General features: G+C 38.3%; 1 protein-coding gene across 1 annotated transcript; it reads right to left on the minus strand.

Moving 5' to 3' along the window:
• Positions 1-4,732: 4,732 nt before the first annotated feature.
• Positions 4,733-20,657, minus strand: LOC309706207 (inter-alpha-trypsin inhibitor heavy chain H3-like). Its single transcript, XM_082532519.1, has 20 exons — positions 20,543-20,657; positions 20,019-20,179; positions 19,785-19,889; positions 17,691-17,853; positions 17,486-17,596; positions 16,269-16,397; positions 16,037-16,153; positions 15,774-15,942; positions 15,570-15,680; positions 15,234-15,415; positions 14,950-15,129; positions 14,737-14,858; positions 13,571-13,815; positions 13,050-13,106; positions 12,879-12,920; positions 12,286-12,396; positions 12,029-12,206; positions 5,345-5,493; positions 5,061-5,145; positions 4,733-4,969 (listed from the first exon to the last, which is right to left on the minus strand). The coding sequence occupies exons 1-20, from the start codon at positions 20,612-20,614 to the stop codon at positions 4,855-4,857; spliced, it is 2,604 nt and encodes an 867-aa protein (XP_082388645.1). The 5' UTR covers positions 20,615-20,657; the 3' UTR covers positions 4,733-4,854.
• Positions 20,658-20,820: the final 163 nt, after the last annotated feature.

Here is a 20,820-nt window from a genome sequence, read left to right on the forward strand (position 1 = left end):
AACAAGAAACAGGCTGCTTGTTGTGTTTGGCAGGATTTAATGATGAAAATAAATTCTCTCTCTCTCTCTCTCTTTTTTGTAAAACTGTACAAAGAAAAGGAATATAAAATACACAATGAAGACATGTTCCATTACACTGGGAGACTATCATTGCTCTAGTGAAAGATACATGACCACAGATGAAGCATCTGCTGAAAAAATACAAGCATCTACCAGCCTTCATATGCTTTAACTCAAAATAGTGTCAAAACTTACTAATACACATTAAATGTATAGGAACTTATGGATGAAGTCGATATTGTGCCCATATGGAAAAGATATATATAAATCTTGTAAAGTTTGTATCTGTCTTGTGTGAAACTTGAAAAGCATATAAGAGTGAAAACAGATATAAGATCCCTTGAAAAATTATATAATGAAACTTGTATGTTTTGGATACTTACTAAAACAATGTATGAAAGTAATGAGAAAGTGGCCACTTTCATGAGTAAATCATGTAAGCCTTATATGATTTAGTAATCACATGTAAGTTTTTACTATTTCTTTTCCATATGGGTGGACTTTAACACCAGGATTGCAGAGATTGCCATCAGATTACAAATTTATGAAGGGGACGACTTGTGATGACAGTGGTGGCATAGCAACTGGTCACTGCGGATTTTATGTGAAAGCTGTAGATGTCCCAGTCATCCTGAGAAAAAACGACAGGCTTAACCAATCTCATTGACTGGTTTCAGTGGAATTTCATTGGTCTCACTGCAAAAACCTTCAAATTATTTTTCATCTAGTCTTCATGGCACACACGCAAAAGAGCATGACACTCACTTACATTTATTTGCTGAAGACTAACTTTTTATGCATCATAAGGGGAGTTATTAGAAACATCCAACACATGTTTCCATAGTTCAAACAACCAAACAAGCCAAATTTACTTTAACCAATCAACACCATCATCAAATAACAAGCCTGAACAATTAAAATGAGATCTGTGATTGTGGATGCACAGAAAGGATAATGAAGACATACAAACACATACAGTTAGAAATTCTTCACTTCATGGGACATTACATTATTTCATATTGCTTAGCAGAATACTTCATCTTACCCCAATCCTTCTTTTTATCTCCAAACTAATGCACAACTGCCAGTGTTAATGTGTCAGCTGACTTGTACACAAACACCACACATGAACAACATGATATAATCCTGAGAATAGTCATGAGAACCTTCAACCCCCACAGAGTTTGGTGTTGAACTGACAGAAAGATGCTGAGACGCAAAATATTCAATCACACACCTCAGATATCTCATTATTTGTGAAATATGAATTGCAGAGGTACATAAAAAGTTTGTTTTGTTTTCTTTTGTTTTTGGCTTTTAAACTATTTATTTAACTCTTTATATTTAATTTTTAATTATGGATCCTTAAAGTGGTGCTATGGCCATTTATGTATTTTGACCCTGTTTGGCAGTGTGGAAGCCAAAGCCAGCTGCAGCCCAATGAGAGTGAACTGCACCACAGTTCTCCCCATGATGCCTCCTAGCAGAGCACAAACACAGATGAAACTGTCTTTTGAAGTCAAACAAGGACAAGATTATTGTGTACATAATTTTTTTTAACGGGCAAACTTTCTCTCCCTCTTCTTTCACCTCCCACCCACGCAAGATACTCCCCCAAAGCAGTTATTTACCAGAAATCCAGCAGTTTCGGTAAACTTTATTGTTGACACTGAGGGTCAAACCAGTGCACATCACAAGGACTTTGTGGCAACAAAGTCCTTGTGATGTGCACAGTTTTTTGTTGTTGTTTTTTTTTTCATAAAGAAAACATTTTCTTAAATAAAATAATTACAGTCCAATCTCAAACCAAATCAAATAATATCAAATAAGTAAATATATATATATATATATATTGTGTTGTGACTATATATATCTTTGTTACGGTAAACTAGGGGACTCAAGCGCGGGACTCCGTTGCTTAAAGAAAGAAAGAGGAATTCATTTACAAATGCCAGATGATATGTACAACAATGAATAAGGTGCTATGTACAATAGTGCAAGAGTTGGGTCTCCAGGGGATCCAAGGGACAGGAATGGGGAAAACACTCTCACTTCTGTTCTGTCACACACAACGTTTTGCGAGCCACTCTGCTCTCATTCACACTCAAGTATCCACAAGGAATAGGAACAGGTCCAGGGTGTCTAAACACAACGAGAAGGCAAATTAGAACAAATGCACAATCCAAGAGAGTGATGCAAGCAGTCTCAAAGCCGGGGTTTCACTGACACAAGTCAAACAATGATTCAGCAATGAGTAGCCTCGCTTCTTCCCTTTAAGTAGTGGCAGGTTAATGACACGCCGGTGTTTATCATCCTACAGGTGTGTAGGCCAAAGGCAGAAACCCATAATGAGTTCTGCCCAGGCGACAGTGGGAGAGAGAGAACGAAGGAGAGAGAACAAGAGAGAAAGCAAAACAACAACAAAGCCCATTTGCTGCTGAATATTCCTCAGGCTGGTCTGCCGGGCCGTGACAAGTATTCTGTCGAACATGATAAAGCCCAAATAGCAAAGAGAAATTAAAATGCATGCCACGAAAGAGTTCGGGTCTTAGGACATTAATTAACACAATATCTGAATTAATATGATCTGGTACACCCAGTGTCCTCCTTTAGACTCACCCCTGTTCCCTTCAGCAGTCTGGTATCAGACTAAGTTAACAGTTCATCTGAATATTTTAATACAACTTCTGGAGGCTTACTGAAGCTTTTTTGCTGTGTAAAAAAAAACAAAAAACAGCATTGGATGGAGTTCGCTTTCCATCATGTTGGAGTTTGTGGATCGGGTCCTTTGATGAAGAACTCCCAGCTTTAATGTGAATTTACATCAAAAAGTAAAAACCCATATTACAGGTGATATAGTCAAAACTTTCAAAGAGATAGTTGTAATTATAAGCCCAGTTAATAGTTTTACAACATTATATTGACTTTGACTGATGTATCATTTTATTCGAGTAAAAATGCATTACATGTACTTTTAGCACAAAATTAATAAAACCTAACAAACAACAATATTTTTCTGCAATTTTAAACCTCATTGTTTTAACTATTTACCGATACACTGTAAATAAAACACTGATTTACAGCAGTGTTTGACAATATTGATAGGTCATTTTACTGTTTTTATTCAGGTAAAGTCTGTCAAATCTGTTGTGTAATGTATCCTGTGGCTATAGAAATGGCTTTTAACGTTTGAAAAAAGTAACACTGATAATCTCAAAGATGATCATGCGTTGCATTATATGAAATGTAGGCATCTGTATTTCTTTCACATTTTAGAAATATATCATAAACTGAAGTTTGAAATACATGTCTTTATGTGTTTGACCCTGAAATCCTTTGAAAAATCCCTAAAGTGTATAAAGGACAAGTTTTAAAGAGTTTTGGTGAACTGACAAAAAAATCTTGTTAAACGTAAAGGTGGTATATTGGGAAATGAGGACACACAAACAGTATATAAATGCAACTGTTTGCTTAAGTTCACAAACTGCACTGATCAGTTTATTTAAGGGTGTTTTCTCAAGAAATATAAGTACTGTTTTGACTAAAACAGTCATACTTGTTGGACATCCTTGAATCAAGTATGCTTTAATATTTTGTATTTGCAGTATGAGGCAAACGATATGAGGCCAGCAGCTAATAAGTGTTGTAAGACGATTTCTCTGTTAATGATATTTAACCAAGATTTAAAATGATTTGAATTTGTGATTGATATGCAAACGTTCTACAGCAGAGGTGGGCAAACTACGGCCTGCAGGACACATCTGGCCTTTTGGTCTTTTTAGTCTGGCCTGCCAAAGATTGCTACAGAATTGCCCAAATCAAATAATATAATAATTATGACTACATTCATTTGACTGACATTCCACCAGGTGATGCATTAGGCAGAGTTGCAATTGGAACTGATTGATCTCCAATGTGACATTGCCTTAGGAGAAGTTCAACTTTCTTAAACTGGATGAGTTTTATACTTTATTAAGACCAACAAAATCTACAAAAATCCAGAAGCTGGCACGGAGGATGCTGATGTTTTTGGCGCTACGTGTGTGTGTTTGTGAACAGTCTTTTAGTGTGATGAACACCAACAAAAGAACCCCACAGGTCCCATTTGAGTGATGAACACCTCCGATCTGTTCTGAGAATTGCCACAACAAAACTAACACCAGACTTTGATGCACTGGCAAAAAAGGTTGATCAACCACACTGTTACCACTAAAAGTAAATGTAAGTATTAACACTGAAATTCCTTTGTAAACAATGAATGGCGAACCCGACCACATTGTCATACTTTCCAGCACAGTGTAGCCCCTGAGTTTGCACAACCCTTTTCTACAGTATAACTCTCTTTCAGACAAATCACCCAGCAAAGCATATTTCATTTAACTAAAATAATCTAATTAGTTTTAACTTTCTGTTTAACAACAAAGTGTAGAATAAATGCCTATTAATCTCTTAATAGTAATCTCTTAATCTCTAACCTCTTACTCTATCTATTGTCATTTATTAGATTTGGGTCAGATTAGAAACTTCACTGAAGTAACACAGTGGATTTTTTCTGTGTAATCGTTTCATTAGAATTCACATGGTTAGATGTATTATTTTGGCACCACAATCTCCAAATCCTTATTTCTTTATTTTCTTTCTTTCTTTAATAAAATTATGTAGACATGAGCCATTTTGCAATCTGGGATACTTTATTTGTTCATTTGAACAGGTGGAAGGACATTTTCCACAGTAAGAAAATGTTTTCTCTACTTTTAAACCAAATATTTTCTAGTAATTCAGCATAGTTCACACTTAAAGTTGTGCCACGAAAAAACCTGCCAGTGGCCTCTGCAGGGCAGAATCAGCAGACATAAGCCAGCAGTTCTTTGTGACAGGAGGGTCGACACTGTAGTCAGTAGCGTTGTCACTACAAAAGCAAAACAAGCTCATGTCTTGGTGGAATCTTAAACAGTTTTATGTTTTGAATGAATAAACTGTAAACATTACAAAAAATTTACCTTGTAACATCTATCTCTTGGTTTTTAATCTTTAGTTTTGTGACAGGAACTTGCTGCACCACCTCATACACTGCTGGCTTTACAGCTGGAAAAAGGGAGTAAAACAATGAAACAAGAACTGACACTAAAAACCAGATACTAAAACAGACACAGCAACAAGGTACTTTTACAGAAACCACTTATGCTCAGTGCAAACTTTGTTAATATTCTTAACATGACACTGACAAATTCATTTATTTCTTAAGCAATGAACAAAGTATGTGCATGCATGTCGTTTCACTCACCTAAAAGTCCTTCGATGTCGTTGGTTGAGGGTTGCTGTCTTAAAACAGGCCAAAGGAGTCTTTGGCCATTTTTCTCATGTTGTGAGATGACCAGGAGAATGTCATCAGATGCAATGTGAATTTCAGTGTCGCGCACAATCACTGTCACACTGGAAAAATATGGACTTTATATGAATATTTTAAAGCTCTTTGAAGATTTTAAAAACCTTCACAGATCATTTCACTAGTCTTGGCTGACTACTGTCCGACTGAGGGCTGTAATAGACATTTCACAATGTCACAACTCCATGTAATCCAACAAACTTGCTTCTACCTGGAAGGTACAACAAGGCAATGATACGGTAATAGAAACTTTTCTAAGCTTGACAAAAGCTAGTGTCATTGAAAATAAGTCAAGCCACTTTTTGTGGTTCACCATGAGTGTGCAGGGCCTTTGATTCAAGCATTGGTTGTAAAAAAAAAATTCATGAAATTAATGAAAACTTTATAAATATTACAATCCCAAAATATCAGCACACACCTTTGGATTTCCTGCTACTCGATCGAAGATTGATAATCGTCACTTATGTATCTTCACTTGGGTGTTTCTGTATAGATCTGCATACATGCATGCATCCCTGACAGTGTTTTGATGATTGTCCTACAGGCCTGTCCTCCAAGCCTCTGGGAAATCTGGATGTGCATGTGCTCTAGTGCAGCTGCCAGGCATCTCGATACCTGGTGGTGTGTCAAGTTGTATCTTCTATGTGTCAGACTGGTATTACAAGCAATCAGTAGCTGTGTCCCAATACAGGGGCTGCATCCTTCGGAGGCCGCATTTGAAGGCCGATTATGTCCCAGCCAGGTGACGAAGGCTGTCCCAATTCGAGGGCTGCTCCAAATGCGGCCCACAAATGTGTCCTCCTATTCCCCCGATTTGAAGGATGGGTCAAGTGGTCAGGCCCAGCATATCCCAGGATTCATAGCACAGCGGTGGATAGTTTTTGTTTGTTTTTTTTGAAAAAAATGGCCAACGGCTGAAGGGGGGCAGCCGAAGAGTACATATTTAAAATTAAGTATTGAATTTTATATCACTTATTTATGTGGCAATGCAAATGTTTTAATTAGAGATGGCACGATAACACTTTTTTTATGTCCGATACCGATACCGATATCATAAATTTGGATATCTGCCGATACCAATATGAATCCGATATAGTGTTTTTTAATCAACAAAACTGTTTTTTTAAATATCTTGCTGCATTTTGTATAAGTTCATACTCAAGTTTAAAACAACAACTACACTAAAGCTATTCTGTTATACCTGTATGCAAAAAAAAAAAATTTCATAGTTCAGCAATACTGATCAATCTAATAAACTTAAACCTACACCATCCTCCCTATTCTGGCATTTTAAAGAGTACTTAGCGTAAATATTAAGCAACCTAACTAATAGGGTTCCAACTCCCAGCAACAACAAAAATAAATAAATAAAAAATGGGGAACCACCCCTCATGCTCCACCTCATGATGCTTAATCGACGTAATCAACCTTAATTTGATGCAGTGTGAAAAAAAATGCACAGAAATCAATTATTTTTCAAGAAATATTAAATAGATTCAGCATCTTTCTTCAACAGAATTGCAGACTGCACAGATGGTACCTTCCCAAAGGAAAAAGTACTATAGCTTACTAGGGTATATATATATATATATATATTAGACTTAATAGTTACTATATACAGTAATGGACTTCTATTCATTTTGCATCAAATTAAAACTTTGGGTGTCAGATAATTATTTATTAAAAGCTCGACATTTTAAATGAGAATAAGAAAGAAAAGTATGTCTTTGTGCCCCTTTTCCCTGTTAATGCCCTATCGGCCCCCCTGGCTAAACTTTGCTAGATCCGCCCCTGCACAGTTACCAGCCGTCAGCTACATAGAAAAAGATCCTCGAGTAGAAAGTAATATTAAATAAATTCTAACAACAGCTTATCAAGCTTAAACGTGCTGCTGTTGTTTATCCGCTGGTTTCCTCTTTCTGGTGCAAAGTGGGCCAAAAACAACCAAGAGAGACCGACTCGCGACAGAAAAGCCGATCAGCTGATCATTAAGCAGTTTCATGATTGAAGTAGCAGCAAGAACAGGCAGTCGCTTGTTAAGCTTAACGCAGGAATGCTTTACATTCAGAGATGGACTTACACACTTTCTTTACTTCTCTCGGGGATAACTTTGTCGGAGATGAAATGCCGGGTTGCTAGCGAAGCTCCACATGCTATCCAGACCACCGACAGGTCCCGCATGCCACAGCCGCTCTATCACGTGATGCATACTGCTCCGACGTGCTAACGTTCTGAGGCGAGTTACGGCGTGTTGCAAGTTTTGTGAGGTGCTTTCGTGATATGTAATGGATCGGATTACATTTTTTATTTTTCTCCGATATCCGATCCAGTAATTTAGGTCAGTATCGGACCGATACCGATACGTAATATCGGATCGGTCCATCTCTAGTTTTAATAACAAAGAACATTAAAACATTACTGTTGGCCACATGGTGGCAACGTCACGTGACATTAGTGATGTTAGTGCCAACGGTTCACTTGTTAAGCTAAAAAAAAGGTGCTTTAGTCATAGGAGCCAAACATGTGGCCAATGTACCGACTGGGCCGGCAGCCTTAACATGAAATTTCCCCTTGTGGGACTAATAAAGGTATCTTATCTTATTTAGTACTCCTTATATAACAAACAGAAAATACTCATTCTCTGTTGCTGTTTTTAGTAGTGTTTGCCACCTGAGACTTTCACCTTTCTGTCTGTCCTGCACTTTTCCCTTCTCTCTCTTTTTCTTTCTCTCTGATTGTTAAATAAAAGAATAAGCATAAGTTACAAGTGTGTTTGAATCCTACAGCTTATTGCACATTTGATTTCCATGTTTGAGAACTGCAAGTCGCCAGAGTGAGGACAGACTAAGGAACCCGCTGCTGCAGATCATCTGTGAGGTTTTGCACCCCTGATGACCCACCAGGACAAACTAAGCAGAGTCTGAGGAAGAGGTAAATGGTAAATGGCCTGTATTTGTATAGTTCTTTACTTAGTCCCTAAGGACCCCAAAGAGGAGGAGGAAGAGCCAGCACCAGCTGAGAGAGAGTGTTCCCTCTTTGTGAAGGACTGCTAGAAATGTTTAAAATAACCAATTGTCTGTCCTAATTATCAGTCTTATTAGGTAATGTTAAAATGAGTTTATCATTCAACTGTTTTTAGAGTCAGAAAAAGTATTCAAGGCCTTCAAGTTAAAAACTATGAAGGCAGTAAAACATGTTTATATTAGGGAATATTTAATATATTAGTCTACATTTTCATTTTTCATTTTATCACAAACAGACAGTTATCCCAGCTCATAGATTTTCTTTTTACCCATATATGTAAGCATTCAGACAAATTTAATAATGCCAACATATTTACAAAACAATATTTATCTCTCTTATATACAATACATCTATATTTACACTATAAAAGATGTACTGTGTTTGAGATGAAGATATAAAGTGATAGGAATAAATAAATGCAACTTGAATCTTTATTAAAGCTCAGTATTTGAAACACAGTTCAAGTTCAGTGCTGTATGTTTTTAATTTAATACAATAAATTTAATATTGACCATATCATATTTACATGACCAAAATGAGATGGCACAAGTCTCATGAACAACATTAGTTGTTATTACTAATTGTTACTAATTGTTATTTATTACCTAATCTTAAAATTATTGTTTGGTATAGAAATGAAGCCCAACAATCATGTTTTTAAAGTCCTGTGGTCTCAGCCTCAGATACTTAACAAATAAAAAAAACCTCATGAAACAAGAAAAAGATGATTTTTTTTGCCTTCATTCTGTCAAACCATCCTCTATAAAACGTTTCTAGCGGCTAGAAGCATGGTTGCTGGGCAACCTGAGCAGTGCGACTAAGGCTAGACAATCCCATTTAACAGCCTCAGACTTCTGGCCTTCTCAGCCTTCGAAGGACCCAGCTTACGTAGACAGCGGAGGCTGAATCCTTCGAAAGATGCGATTCCTGAATTGGGACACAGCTAATACGTGCTTGAGACTGACTGGAACTGAACAGTGGGGACAGGATGGGACAGGTGATGGAAGGATATCATATGTTGTATGGCTAAAGAAGCTTATCCCATTTGTCTCCGCAGGCCATTTTAAGATGATGCTTCGATCAGTGGTTGTTGATCAATGGTCAGGACAATTTGCATATCAATGGCCAAGAAACTGACCTCACAGCCCATTGTTCATTCAGTGCTAGTTTCAGTCATTGTGCAAATGTACTGTTTATAAGGTTTGGGAAACTTGCAGTCAACTGAGACTGGAAAGGTCACTTGGATGAGTGACAAATTTCTGCCACTGAAAACGCTGATGATGAAAAGAATCTATTATTGCTGTATAAATTGAATTGAATTGGATGAACAGAATTAATTTTTTGGCCTTTCTGCAAGGTGTTCCTAGCTTTTCCCATCCAAAACCTTTTTTGTCCTGGTATATTTGCCTTACAATATTCCAATATTGAAGAGTTGCTGTTGCATCCAGAAATTATTTTGTTGGATTCTTTTTCTTTCCTGTTACTAAAGAGTGAGACCTCTCACCACCATGTTCTTGGTTTCTCTGGGTATCTCAGCTTGAGAGCTTGTGTGTTGGATGGTTAAAGCAAATGACATAATTTGAGCCTTTTAAAAAATATAAAGTAAATATTGTGCTACAAAGCTTATACACTGCTACTGATGTGTTTGTAGTTGTGATAGAAATTAACCTTTTATTTTAATTTTATGGCAGACATGTTTAAATTAGTGAGATTTGGCCAAATCTCACAAAATACTCCGTACAAAAAAGTGTAGAATCAAAATAATAAACGGCCCAAACTGCCCTTTTAAGGTTTCATTTCCCAGCAAATGTTTTGTCATATATATAACTGACATCAGAGATGTATATACTGATTGCCTCATGTAAATCCTGGGAAAAGAACTGAATAAGGGCACACATCTGTAAACAATACTGTGAGAACATACGTTTTGACCATTACAGTGGAGCAAAAAAGTATTTAGTCAGCCACTGATTGTGCAAGTTCCCCCACCTAAAATGATGACAGAGGTCAGTAATTTGCACCAGAGGTACACTTCAACTGTGAGAGACAGAATGTGAAAAATAAATCCATGAATCCACATGATAGGATTTGTAAAGAATTTATTCGTAAATCAGGGTGGAAAATAAGTATTTGGTCAATAACAAAAATACAACTCAATACTTTGTAACATAACCTTTGTTGGCAATAACAGAGGTCAAACGTTTACTATAGGTCTTTACCAGGTTTGCACAAACAGTAGCTGGTGTTTTGGCCCATTCCTCCATGCAGATCTTCTCGAGAGCAGTGATGTTTTGGGGCTGTCGCCGAGCAACACGGACTTTCAACTCCCGCCACAGATTTTCTATGGGGTTGAGGTCTGGAGACTGGCTAGGCCACTCCAGGACTTTCAAATGCTTCTTACGGAGCCACTCCTTTGTTGCCCGGGCGGTGTGTTTTGGATCATTGTCATGTTGGAAGACCCAGCCTCGTTTCATCTTCAAAGTTCTCACTGATGGAAGGAGGTTTTGGCTCAAAATCTCACGATACATGGCCCCATTCATTCTGTCCTTAACACGGATCAGTCGTCCTGTCCCCTTGGCAGAAAAACAGCCCCATAGCATGATGTTTCCACCCCCATGCTTCACAGTAGGTATGGTGTTCTTGGGATGCAACTCAGTATTCTTCGTCCTCCAAACACGACGAGTTGAGTTTATACCAAAAAGTTCTACTTTGGTTTCATCTGACCACATGGCATTCTCCCAATCCTCTGCTGTATCATCCATGTGCTCTCTGGCAAACTTCAGACGGGCCTGGACATGCACTGGCTTCAGCAGTGGAACACGTCTGGCACTGCGGGATTTGATTCCCTGCCGTTGTAGTGTGTTACTGATGGTGACCTTTGTTACTTTGGTCCCAGCTCTCTGCAGGTCATTCACCAGGTCCCCCCGTGTGGTTCTGGGATCTTTGCTCACCGTTCTCATGATCATTTTGACCCCACGGGATGAGATCTTGCGTGGAGCCCCAGATCGTGGGAGATTATCAGTGGTCTTGTATGTCTTCCATTTTCTGATGATTGCTCCCACAGTTGATTTTTTCACACCAAGCTGCTTGCCTATTGTAGATTCACTCTTCCCAGTCTGGTGCAGGTCTACAATAGTTTTCCTGGTGTCCTTCGAAAGCTCTTTGGTCTTGGCCATGGCGGAGTTTGGAGTCTGACTGTTTGAGGCTGTGGACAGGTGTCTTTTATACAGATGATGAGTCCAAACAGGTGCCATTCATACAGGTAACGAGTGGGGGACAGAAAAGCTTCTTACAGAAGACGTTACAGGTCTGTGAGAGCCAGAGATTTTCCTTGTTTGAGGTGACCAAATACTTATTTTCCACCGTAATTTACGAATAAATTCTTTACAAATCCTACCATGTGAATTCATGGATTTTTTTTTTCACATTCTGTCTCTCACAGTTGAAGTGTACCTCTGGTGCAAATTACTGACCTCTGTCATCATTTTAAGTGGGGGAACTTGCACAATCGGTGGCTGACTAAATACTTTTTTGCCCCACTGTATATTGCAAAATCACCTGCCAACTGTTGAGGGATCCTGTCCAGCAGCTTGATATGTCACCGTCTGTCCATCTCGTACAGTGACTCTCTGTGATTCAGCATCAACCTCAACATGCTGATGAGTTTTGAGGTGTATAAAAATTTTGCTGAAACCTCCAGTTGCAATTGAATCTAGCTCACCATTAACAGACAGGTCTAGAACAAAAGAGAAATGCTGCTGTTTAACCACTAGGGGAGAAATATGAAAATACTCACAAGAAAGACTACTACTGACCTCTGCTGGGGTGGTGAAATAGTTTAAGGATTATAGCTCCACTGAAGTCAAAGCAAAGTGGAACAGTCTGATTCCCAGTTGAGTTGAGCAAAAACCTGTGGAGAAGAGGAGCTGGAGGTATAGAGACAAAAAGTTAGACTGGAATCTGAAAATAAAGACCTGTGCAATCAACACCTACTCAACTCTTTTAATGCATTGGGCATTTTTGAATTTTTTTTTCAGAGTTTTGGAAAAGTAAACATAAAACACTTCTTTAATTTTACATACTTTGTCTATTTCACAATTCTGAAAATGAATCAATTTTTATATTAAAAAAAAAAAAGTTTCCCATGCAGTCATAGAATGTTAGAAAACTTGCCTTAAGTTAAGAAAGTGTCATGGTGATATAGATTTTTTTAAATTTTCACCTATAAATACAAGTTTTCCAATAAAAGTGTAAGAGACTTTATCATGCATAGCACTAAAGACCATTTTATCCAAAAATTGTTTTTCCCCTTTTCTTTTTTTTTGAGGATTTTTTTTTCCAAAGTCCCCTCTTTAAAGTCTTTGATTTTCTTAGAAAAAAAAAGTATTCCATCTATGCAATACAGTACCGTCAGTTACTTCAATTGGGATATGGGTAGCCTTTAAATAACCTGCAAATAATTTAAACAGCACTAGTTACATAGCAGAAAATTTCAGATCTCTGGTTGACATTGCATGACAATAAAAAATCTTTGACTGTCTTAGAACAAAAAAAGTATTCCATGTATGCAATACAGTACCTGCATCTACATAGAGCACGTCATCGTAGGAGCTAAACCCATAATGTAAATCAGCAGCTGTAAAAAACATTTACACACATTACATAAAGTTAATATTGCTAGAGGCAATGCAGGGGACATAATAATAAATAAGGATAACTAATTCATTTATAATTGAGTTTAATTAATGCTTTTACTAACATCCATGCCCTGACACTAAAGTTCTTAACTAAATCTTTAAATAGCTCACTCACACACACACACACACACACACACACACACACACACCTTTAGTGGTGTCTCCCATGGGGATTTCTAATCCTATGCGGCAGGTGTTCCTGTACACTAACCTAGCCACTTGTACCACCCAATTTAAGCTGCCTCAGCTTGCATCTTACATCCTGCTTCTGTCTGACTCACATCTATTTGACTCAGTCTATTTCATACTCCCTTTCTTTCATTCACAGAACATCTCTGTACAGTAAGCAATCGTCTCCTCAGCTGAACTGATGAATGTTGTTGTATTGGTTTGATTTGCTCACCAGAATGAACCCGCCCACTAGAACCCCCACTAGCAGGAGTAAAGTGTGCTAAATTGGGTTGACCTCCTGGCGACTGCCATCTCCGTGATGTTTCACCTTCCTTTGGTTTATGAAGCACATCTGTGTTTTCTCCTGGAGGCTTTGTGACCACCATAGATGTGAGAGGGGTCACAAAACTGTACTTCAGTGACAGCTCCATAGCTTCCTTCTTCACTTTCTCTTTCTCAGTTCCAGATAATTGAAGCCTGTGTGACAAAGTGTAAAATGGTTTTGTATGTAACTTCACACATTACAGGTTTTAAGCTGAATCCATATCCTAAAATATGTATCTAAGAGATTTTCTTCACTGAAAGTCAATTCAGCAAAGTTCATAAAAAAACACACAATCTATTGTTTGTTACAGGCAAAATACAGTCTTGCCAAATCATAGAGATCCATTACCAGACCATAGACAGCTTTGCTGTCTATATTGTCCAAATCCTTAGCTTCTGAGAAACATACTTGTATGATTAAGTGTAAAAACTCTGCCTTTAAAAAGATGTGAAAAACATTGTTTTTGAAATTTAAGGAGATGAGTGATGATGAACAAACATAATTGTACTAATATAATTTTATGTGGGAGATGTACATGACTATTTAATAGAACGGTAAGAAATGGAGATGTTGATGTCAAACTATTCAACACTGAAGAGAACACAGTTTATTACTGCAGGCATATTATCTGATGTCCCTTTAACAGACTTCTACTTGGAATTTTGGGACTTAATTTCAACCTGCTGCCCTGATCTAACAAACTTAAAACATATTGTGTTACTGCAGTTCACCTGTCTTTCTGACACCTTGTATATTCAAATTTCATTCTATACATTCAAGTTTCAGTCTGTATGTTTACATTTAATTCTATATATTCAGACATCCATTCAATATATCCAGACTTTTCTTATAATGTATATATAATGTGATCCTAAACAGCATTCAATGATTATATATGCTTAAAATATCAGAAAAATAAACAAAGAAAAGTATAAAATAAATACAGTTTTATATATTTTTTTTATTTTATAGTGTTTTGAAGACACTGATGTAGAGGTAGAAATTTTAAAGACATAACAGCTGATAACACATTTCAGAGTCATACAAGGAAAGATGCTGTAAGTCAAACTCACTCTTTGTCCAGAAGCTGTTTAACTGTGAGGTACGCCCAAACCCTCTGGATACGGTCATCAGACACTGTTTGAGTGGATTCCACGGTTTCATTTGGATTAGAGAATATTATTCTTCTATTACTCTGTAATAATTTAAATGCAATGTAATGTCAGTCAACAGGGAAAACGGTTTAAGAAGAGTACTCCTGATGAGTCCTGTGGATTGATTCTTACCGAAATGGCCACAACTTGAGGGGTGAAGGTTTCAATATTATTATCTGTGATCTGTCCGGTCACCACAATCTCAGAACCATTATAATACTGACTGAACTTAGTCTGGGTTAGATTGGTCGCACCCACATAGATCATTGTCACATCTGTCAGTAGAGGTGTGGCCACCTCTTCATAGAAACCCTGTTGACATACAGTGTGGAAGTGATACAAATCATGCTTTTTTCTTCTTTCAATTCTCAAGGGTTTCAAATCACATAAAAGAAGAGCATGCATAATTTAAATACCTTTAGCTGTAAATCAGCATCAGAGTCTTCATAAATCCGTCGTGCCACACCGTTATTTTGCAGCGACATTTTCTCAAGGAAATTGAAATTAACATCAAAACCGAAACCGAGACAGTACAGTGGGAATTTGCCTGCAATAGCCTGTCTTACATTTGACTGGATTTTCTCCAGATTTGTCACCCCTGAAAAAAGACAAGACATACCCAGTTCAGCTCAGAAACAATGTAGTCTCATAATTCATAATAAATCAGGACTTTTAACCACAATAAGCTCATAAAGATCTCGGTTTCATGAAATATTTGTGTACATTTGTTTACAGATGTGTTTTATTACAACCTGAGGTTGGGTCTCCATCTGTGAGAAGTATAAGGATAGATGCTGAACCTTCTCTGTTATGTGCATTCAGCATACGTGCTCCTTGCAGCACTGCTTCATTTATGTTTGTGGCTGAAATGCAACAACAACAAATGCATTTTCAGTACTGCTATTCTCCTCCCAACTGTTGATATTCCAAAATGTGTATTTACTGCAACTTCTCACATCCTCTGTCTTGAATATTGCGTGCAAAGTTTTTGGCACTTTCCAGGTTTTTGCTGTTGGCCTGAACGAGTTCTCGCTTCCAGTAAGAAATTCTGTCATCAAAAGTGATCAGACCAAAGTGATCATCTTCTGCCAGATCATTCAGAATGTGGATTAATGCGGTCCTAGTCTGGTTAAGAAAACATAATTCATGGCTACATATTGTTTTTCTTTTCATTAAAAATGTAAAATAATATCAGAAACTGACCCTTCAAATACTTTACCTGCTCAATTTTTCTGCCCCCCATTGAGCCACTTTGATCAATAACAAAGACGACATTTTTTGGTATCCGTGGAAGATCAGATGGAGCAAAATGATGAACAAAGTACCCGTCAGATTTCTAAGGCGGCGTTATGAAAAAAAACAAAAAACAAAACTTGATTGGTTATAGGATTATTCAAGAAGCTTTTTAGCCCAAGTCATACGGTTTGTGTTGCTAAAAGACCAGGGTTTACCTTGATGTGTCCCAGTCCATTATCCCTGTTAACGTCATAAACAATAACCAAATCTCCATTCATACCCTGATCTCCACAGCTGTCACACATTTTCTGTTGGTCGACTGTTGGATAGAAATACACCCACGCCTGGAAACAGAGTGAATCAGAGTTTAGGAACTTGGTAGAGAGAGATGTCAGTGATTTTATTTTCTGTTTTCCTTTTTGGGCTGATATTTGTATTGTTAAAAATCCTAAATGAAACATTGTCAGAATTAGTAATTTGTCTCAAATTAACGCAACATGACTTTACATACAAAGAGTGTTGGAGAAGCCCAACCTTTAGAAGAAAATGGAATGAGAATGTATTCAAGGATCAAAACATTAAACCAGATGTCATTAACAGGTGGACCATGGTCCAGGTTTTGAAAAAGCATTGGATGTGAGTTTAGCCATCCCATTACTACTCAGCCAATCAACTCTGTGGATTCCAGGTGATAAACACTGGTCTCTACAGTGCCAATAGTTGAGATGTAGTAAGTTGAAAGGATAGTATAAGAAGAAAAGATACAACACATGCAGTTTTACCTGCGCTTTAGGCAATTATAAACTGCCTGAAAGACCAGTTTGTAAGAACTGATCTTTCCACTCTCTGGATTCAAATGGTTCCTGGGACAACTTTTTCAGGTTTAAGGAAAGTAGCCTTATGTATCCTGACAATGTTTGGCTCCACACACAAAAGCAAGGCAGTTTTGTCCAAAGTGAACATAATCAAACTAATCATCAGTGTGCACCTCCACAGGTGTATGAGAATTTTAAGCAATGTTCAGTTCTATGCTGTGTGACCAATAATCATTTTGGAATTATTTTTCAAATTATTTGTCAAAAGGTTTTGCAATTGTACTGATTTCATTTGATTTGACAGTCTAAAATCGCAAACGAAATAATTTCACATTATGATAATCCGGATCTTTGCTTAAAGAAATGTTAGCTGAATACCCCTGCTTTCAACCCAATTCTTCTGTACAATGATGAGAAATGAGCTATAATTTTGGAAGAAATATCATCATTACCGTAATGGTTATTTGTGCATTTTGATCATTTTATAATCATACATTTTACACTCTGAGATTAAGCTGCGTCTTACTGCAAATTAATAATGATCTGTTAGTACCTCACACTGTCTATTAGAAAGCTGATAATTGTTTTACTGTTCTACAACAAAAAGATTTCAGTACCTGTTTATCTGCATGTGTTTTGGTGATGGCATTAGCGAGGGCGTTGGTGCTCAGGCCTCCTTTCACATCGATGAAACTGATGCCGGCTTCTTCATGAATGTACACATCCACCTGGTAATAAATACAATAAAGTAAAATAAAAGATCTCATCATGTGTGCTGTTATCTCAGCATTTTCCACTAATAGATACCAAAAAGACAGTCACCTTGAAGTCTCTGACAGGCTGCATGGGTCGAGCATGAATTTGCAGCTCGTACTTGCCATGTGTGCGTTTCATCAGTTCCTCATATGTGAGTTCAAAAGTGACCTTTTTGTGAGCAGCCACAGTTACAGAGGTCTTAAATTCCTCCAGTGTCCTCCCTACAGAACTAAAGCAGAAACAATAATCATTTTACTAAATTGTAATTATGGCTGTAGTTTGAACTTGAAAAGGGAATAAGATTAACTCAAATTATGTTTTCCTATTCACAATTAACATTATTTTAGAAAAAAAAGAAAGAAGAGAAACCAGAACAGAACAAGCTAATTTTGAATGACAGTTCCTTGATCATTAATATTAAATTGTCATGACCATTGATTAACAACCACTGATCAAAGTCCATGGATCAAAGACCACTGATCAATGGCCATGAGTACCATTCACAGAGAGTTGGGGAATGGCTGCAATTACACCATTGTAAGATGGCAAAAGATGTAACCTTAGCCCCCCAGGGAACTTGATCCTTGGGGTGGACCAATTTTTGGTGCAGCGTGCTTTGGGGTTTAAAAGCCACAAAGATGGGATGTTTAGAAAAAATGTGTTTTAACTATTCTGATACTCCTGACACACACGGGATCACCAACGGTTTTCACTTAGGCAGCAGTTGTCCTTCTCTCCTGGATCAGCTGGAGCTTTCTTTAGGCGCCTTCCCAGCTTTAGCAAATGTCCAGCTGGGATAGCCACATTTACTCAGGGCCTTCTTGATGTGATGCTCTTCTGCTTCCCTGGCTGCTGTATCTGTGGGGATAGTGTTTGCTCTGTGTTGTAGCATCCCGATAACACCCAGTTTGTGCTCCAGTGGATGATGAGAGTCAAACCTAGTGATTATAGTGTACACTGCTAAGTGCCATGAGGATTGCCATGATTTATACATCGGGGAAACTAAACAACTTCTGGCGAAGCGAATGGCACAAAGCAGAAGGTGAGGATGTAAAAATTCTGGACAAGGAGAAAAGCTGGTTTGAGCGAGGAGTCAAGGAGGCCATTCACGTGAAAAGGGAAAGACCATCTCTGAATTGAGGCGAGGGCCTAAGGGTACATCTTTCGCCATCTTACAATGCTGTGATTGCAGCCATTTCCCAACTCTCTGTGAATGGTACTCATGGGCCTTGATCAGTGGTTGTGGATCAATGGTCATGACAATTTGCATATTAATGATCAAGGAACTGACCTCACAGCCCATTGTTCATTCAGTGGGCTAGTTTTATTGTGCAAATGTACTGTTTATAAGATTGCGGATAAGTGACGAAATATTTCTCCCACTGAAAATGCTACGTCCAGATGAACAGAATCAACCTTTTGGGGGTATTTTGTGTCATGGTCCGGGTGTGTGCCACTGTGTCTCCCTCCGAGCCGGCATCTCCACCCCTGGGAGGGGCCTCAGTGTTCTGCTGATTGCTCACACCTGTGGGTAATTTAGCCGGGGACTTCTCAGCTAACCCTACCACACCAAGCTGCCAAACACTAATCTCTGCCGAAGAGCTCCAACCCAGACGCTGGACCACCTGACAGTCCCATGGGCTGTTCACCCGAACCACCTGCCTGCCTCCCTGCCTCTACGCCAGGAATTTCGGACCACACACCCGGACCACTCACCCCTGCACGTCACCACCGACCACCCGCGGCAAGTACGCAGTACGAAGGAAGATTCAGAACAAACAGCTTATCCATATTTCTCCTGAACCATACCTGAACGTCTGTACTCTATTTACAGTGACTCTGACCCTTTCCCTGGACCCAGTGTGTGACTCTCCCTCCAGCCCAATCCCTGGAACGGCTGTTTCCACTGACCAAGACCAGATTGACCCCTTTGATTCAGTTGTGGCACTTCGCACTTGTTAACCTCACTTTCCAGTTTATGAACACTTACTGAGTAAATAAACGTCGTCTCTAAAACTACTTACGTGCTGTTCGGCGTCCAGCATTTGAGTCCTTTCACTTTTGAGGCGGCCTCGGCCGTGACAATTTTGCTTCTTTTTTATCCAAAAGAGCACTCAGTGTATTTGTACAATATGTATAATTTAATCATTTAGTTAATACCTGACAAGTCCAGCACTTTCACCACGGGACACAGCTTCAGTGTACTGCTGCTGAGCTTGCTCCTTAGCTTTCACAACACCATCATAAACCTGGCCATCAATAAACCTGAAGAGGACCAAGAAAAGATCTTGTGTGAATACACACTACTGAGTATCCTGTACTTTGTTCTTTAGTGTAGAATTCTTTATTTGCAAATGTCTCTGGATGGTTACAGATCCTTTTAACTTCACACACATTCGAAATTTACTGATGAAGGCATTCTTGGGAATCCGAACATGGAATTCAATTTCCTTTGACTCGTTCATACGATTGGCCACACGGCTTGTGATGACAGTGGTGGCATAACGACTGGTCACTGTGGAGTTGAAGTGAAAGCTGTAGATGTCCCAGTCATCCTGAGCAAACACAGGGGGCACATTTCACAGAAAACCTAACTCTCTCCAGGTCTTTCCAATGTCCAAATAACATGACAGTATTACAAGTTATAAAAAAACCCACATATATATGAATAAATCACTTAATCAAATAATCAGAAAGGCCAATTTATCCTTAACCTAGCACTGACCAACACCTTTATTAAATGCCAAGCTCTAAACATTAAAATAAATTAATAGACCACTTTTTACCCTGATCTCAGACAAAGGATAAAGTAAACATGTGCACACAGTCAGTATTTCTTCACTTCAAAGGATATTACATTATCTTCTATTCTGTTCCCTTGAAGTGCTCTTTTGGTCCTTTGGGTCTACTGAACTTACCTTGTTTGGCAGCGTGGAAGCCAAAGCAAAAAGGAGTCCTATGAGTGTGATTTTCACCACAGTTCTCCCCATGATGCCTCTAACCAAAATACCAGCAAAGCAGCTGATACACTCTTTTAACCTTAAACAAGGACACTGTTATTATGCACAAAGTTTTTTTAAAGGGCAAACTCACTCGCTTACACAAACATCCCCTCACACAAACATTCCCCGTAAACAGTAATTTACTGCTTACCCAGCACTTTATTAGACCTTTAATGTTTACATTGAGGGTCAAA

This window comes from Aulonocara stuartgranti, assembly GCF_965226115.1.
Source record: "Aulonocara stuartgranti genome assembly, chromosome: 5".
Taxonomy (NCBI): Eukaryota; Metazoa; Chordata; class Actinopteri; order Cichliformes; family Cichlidae; genus Aulonocara; species Aulonocara stuartgranti.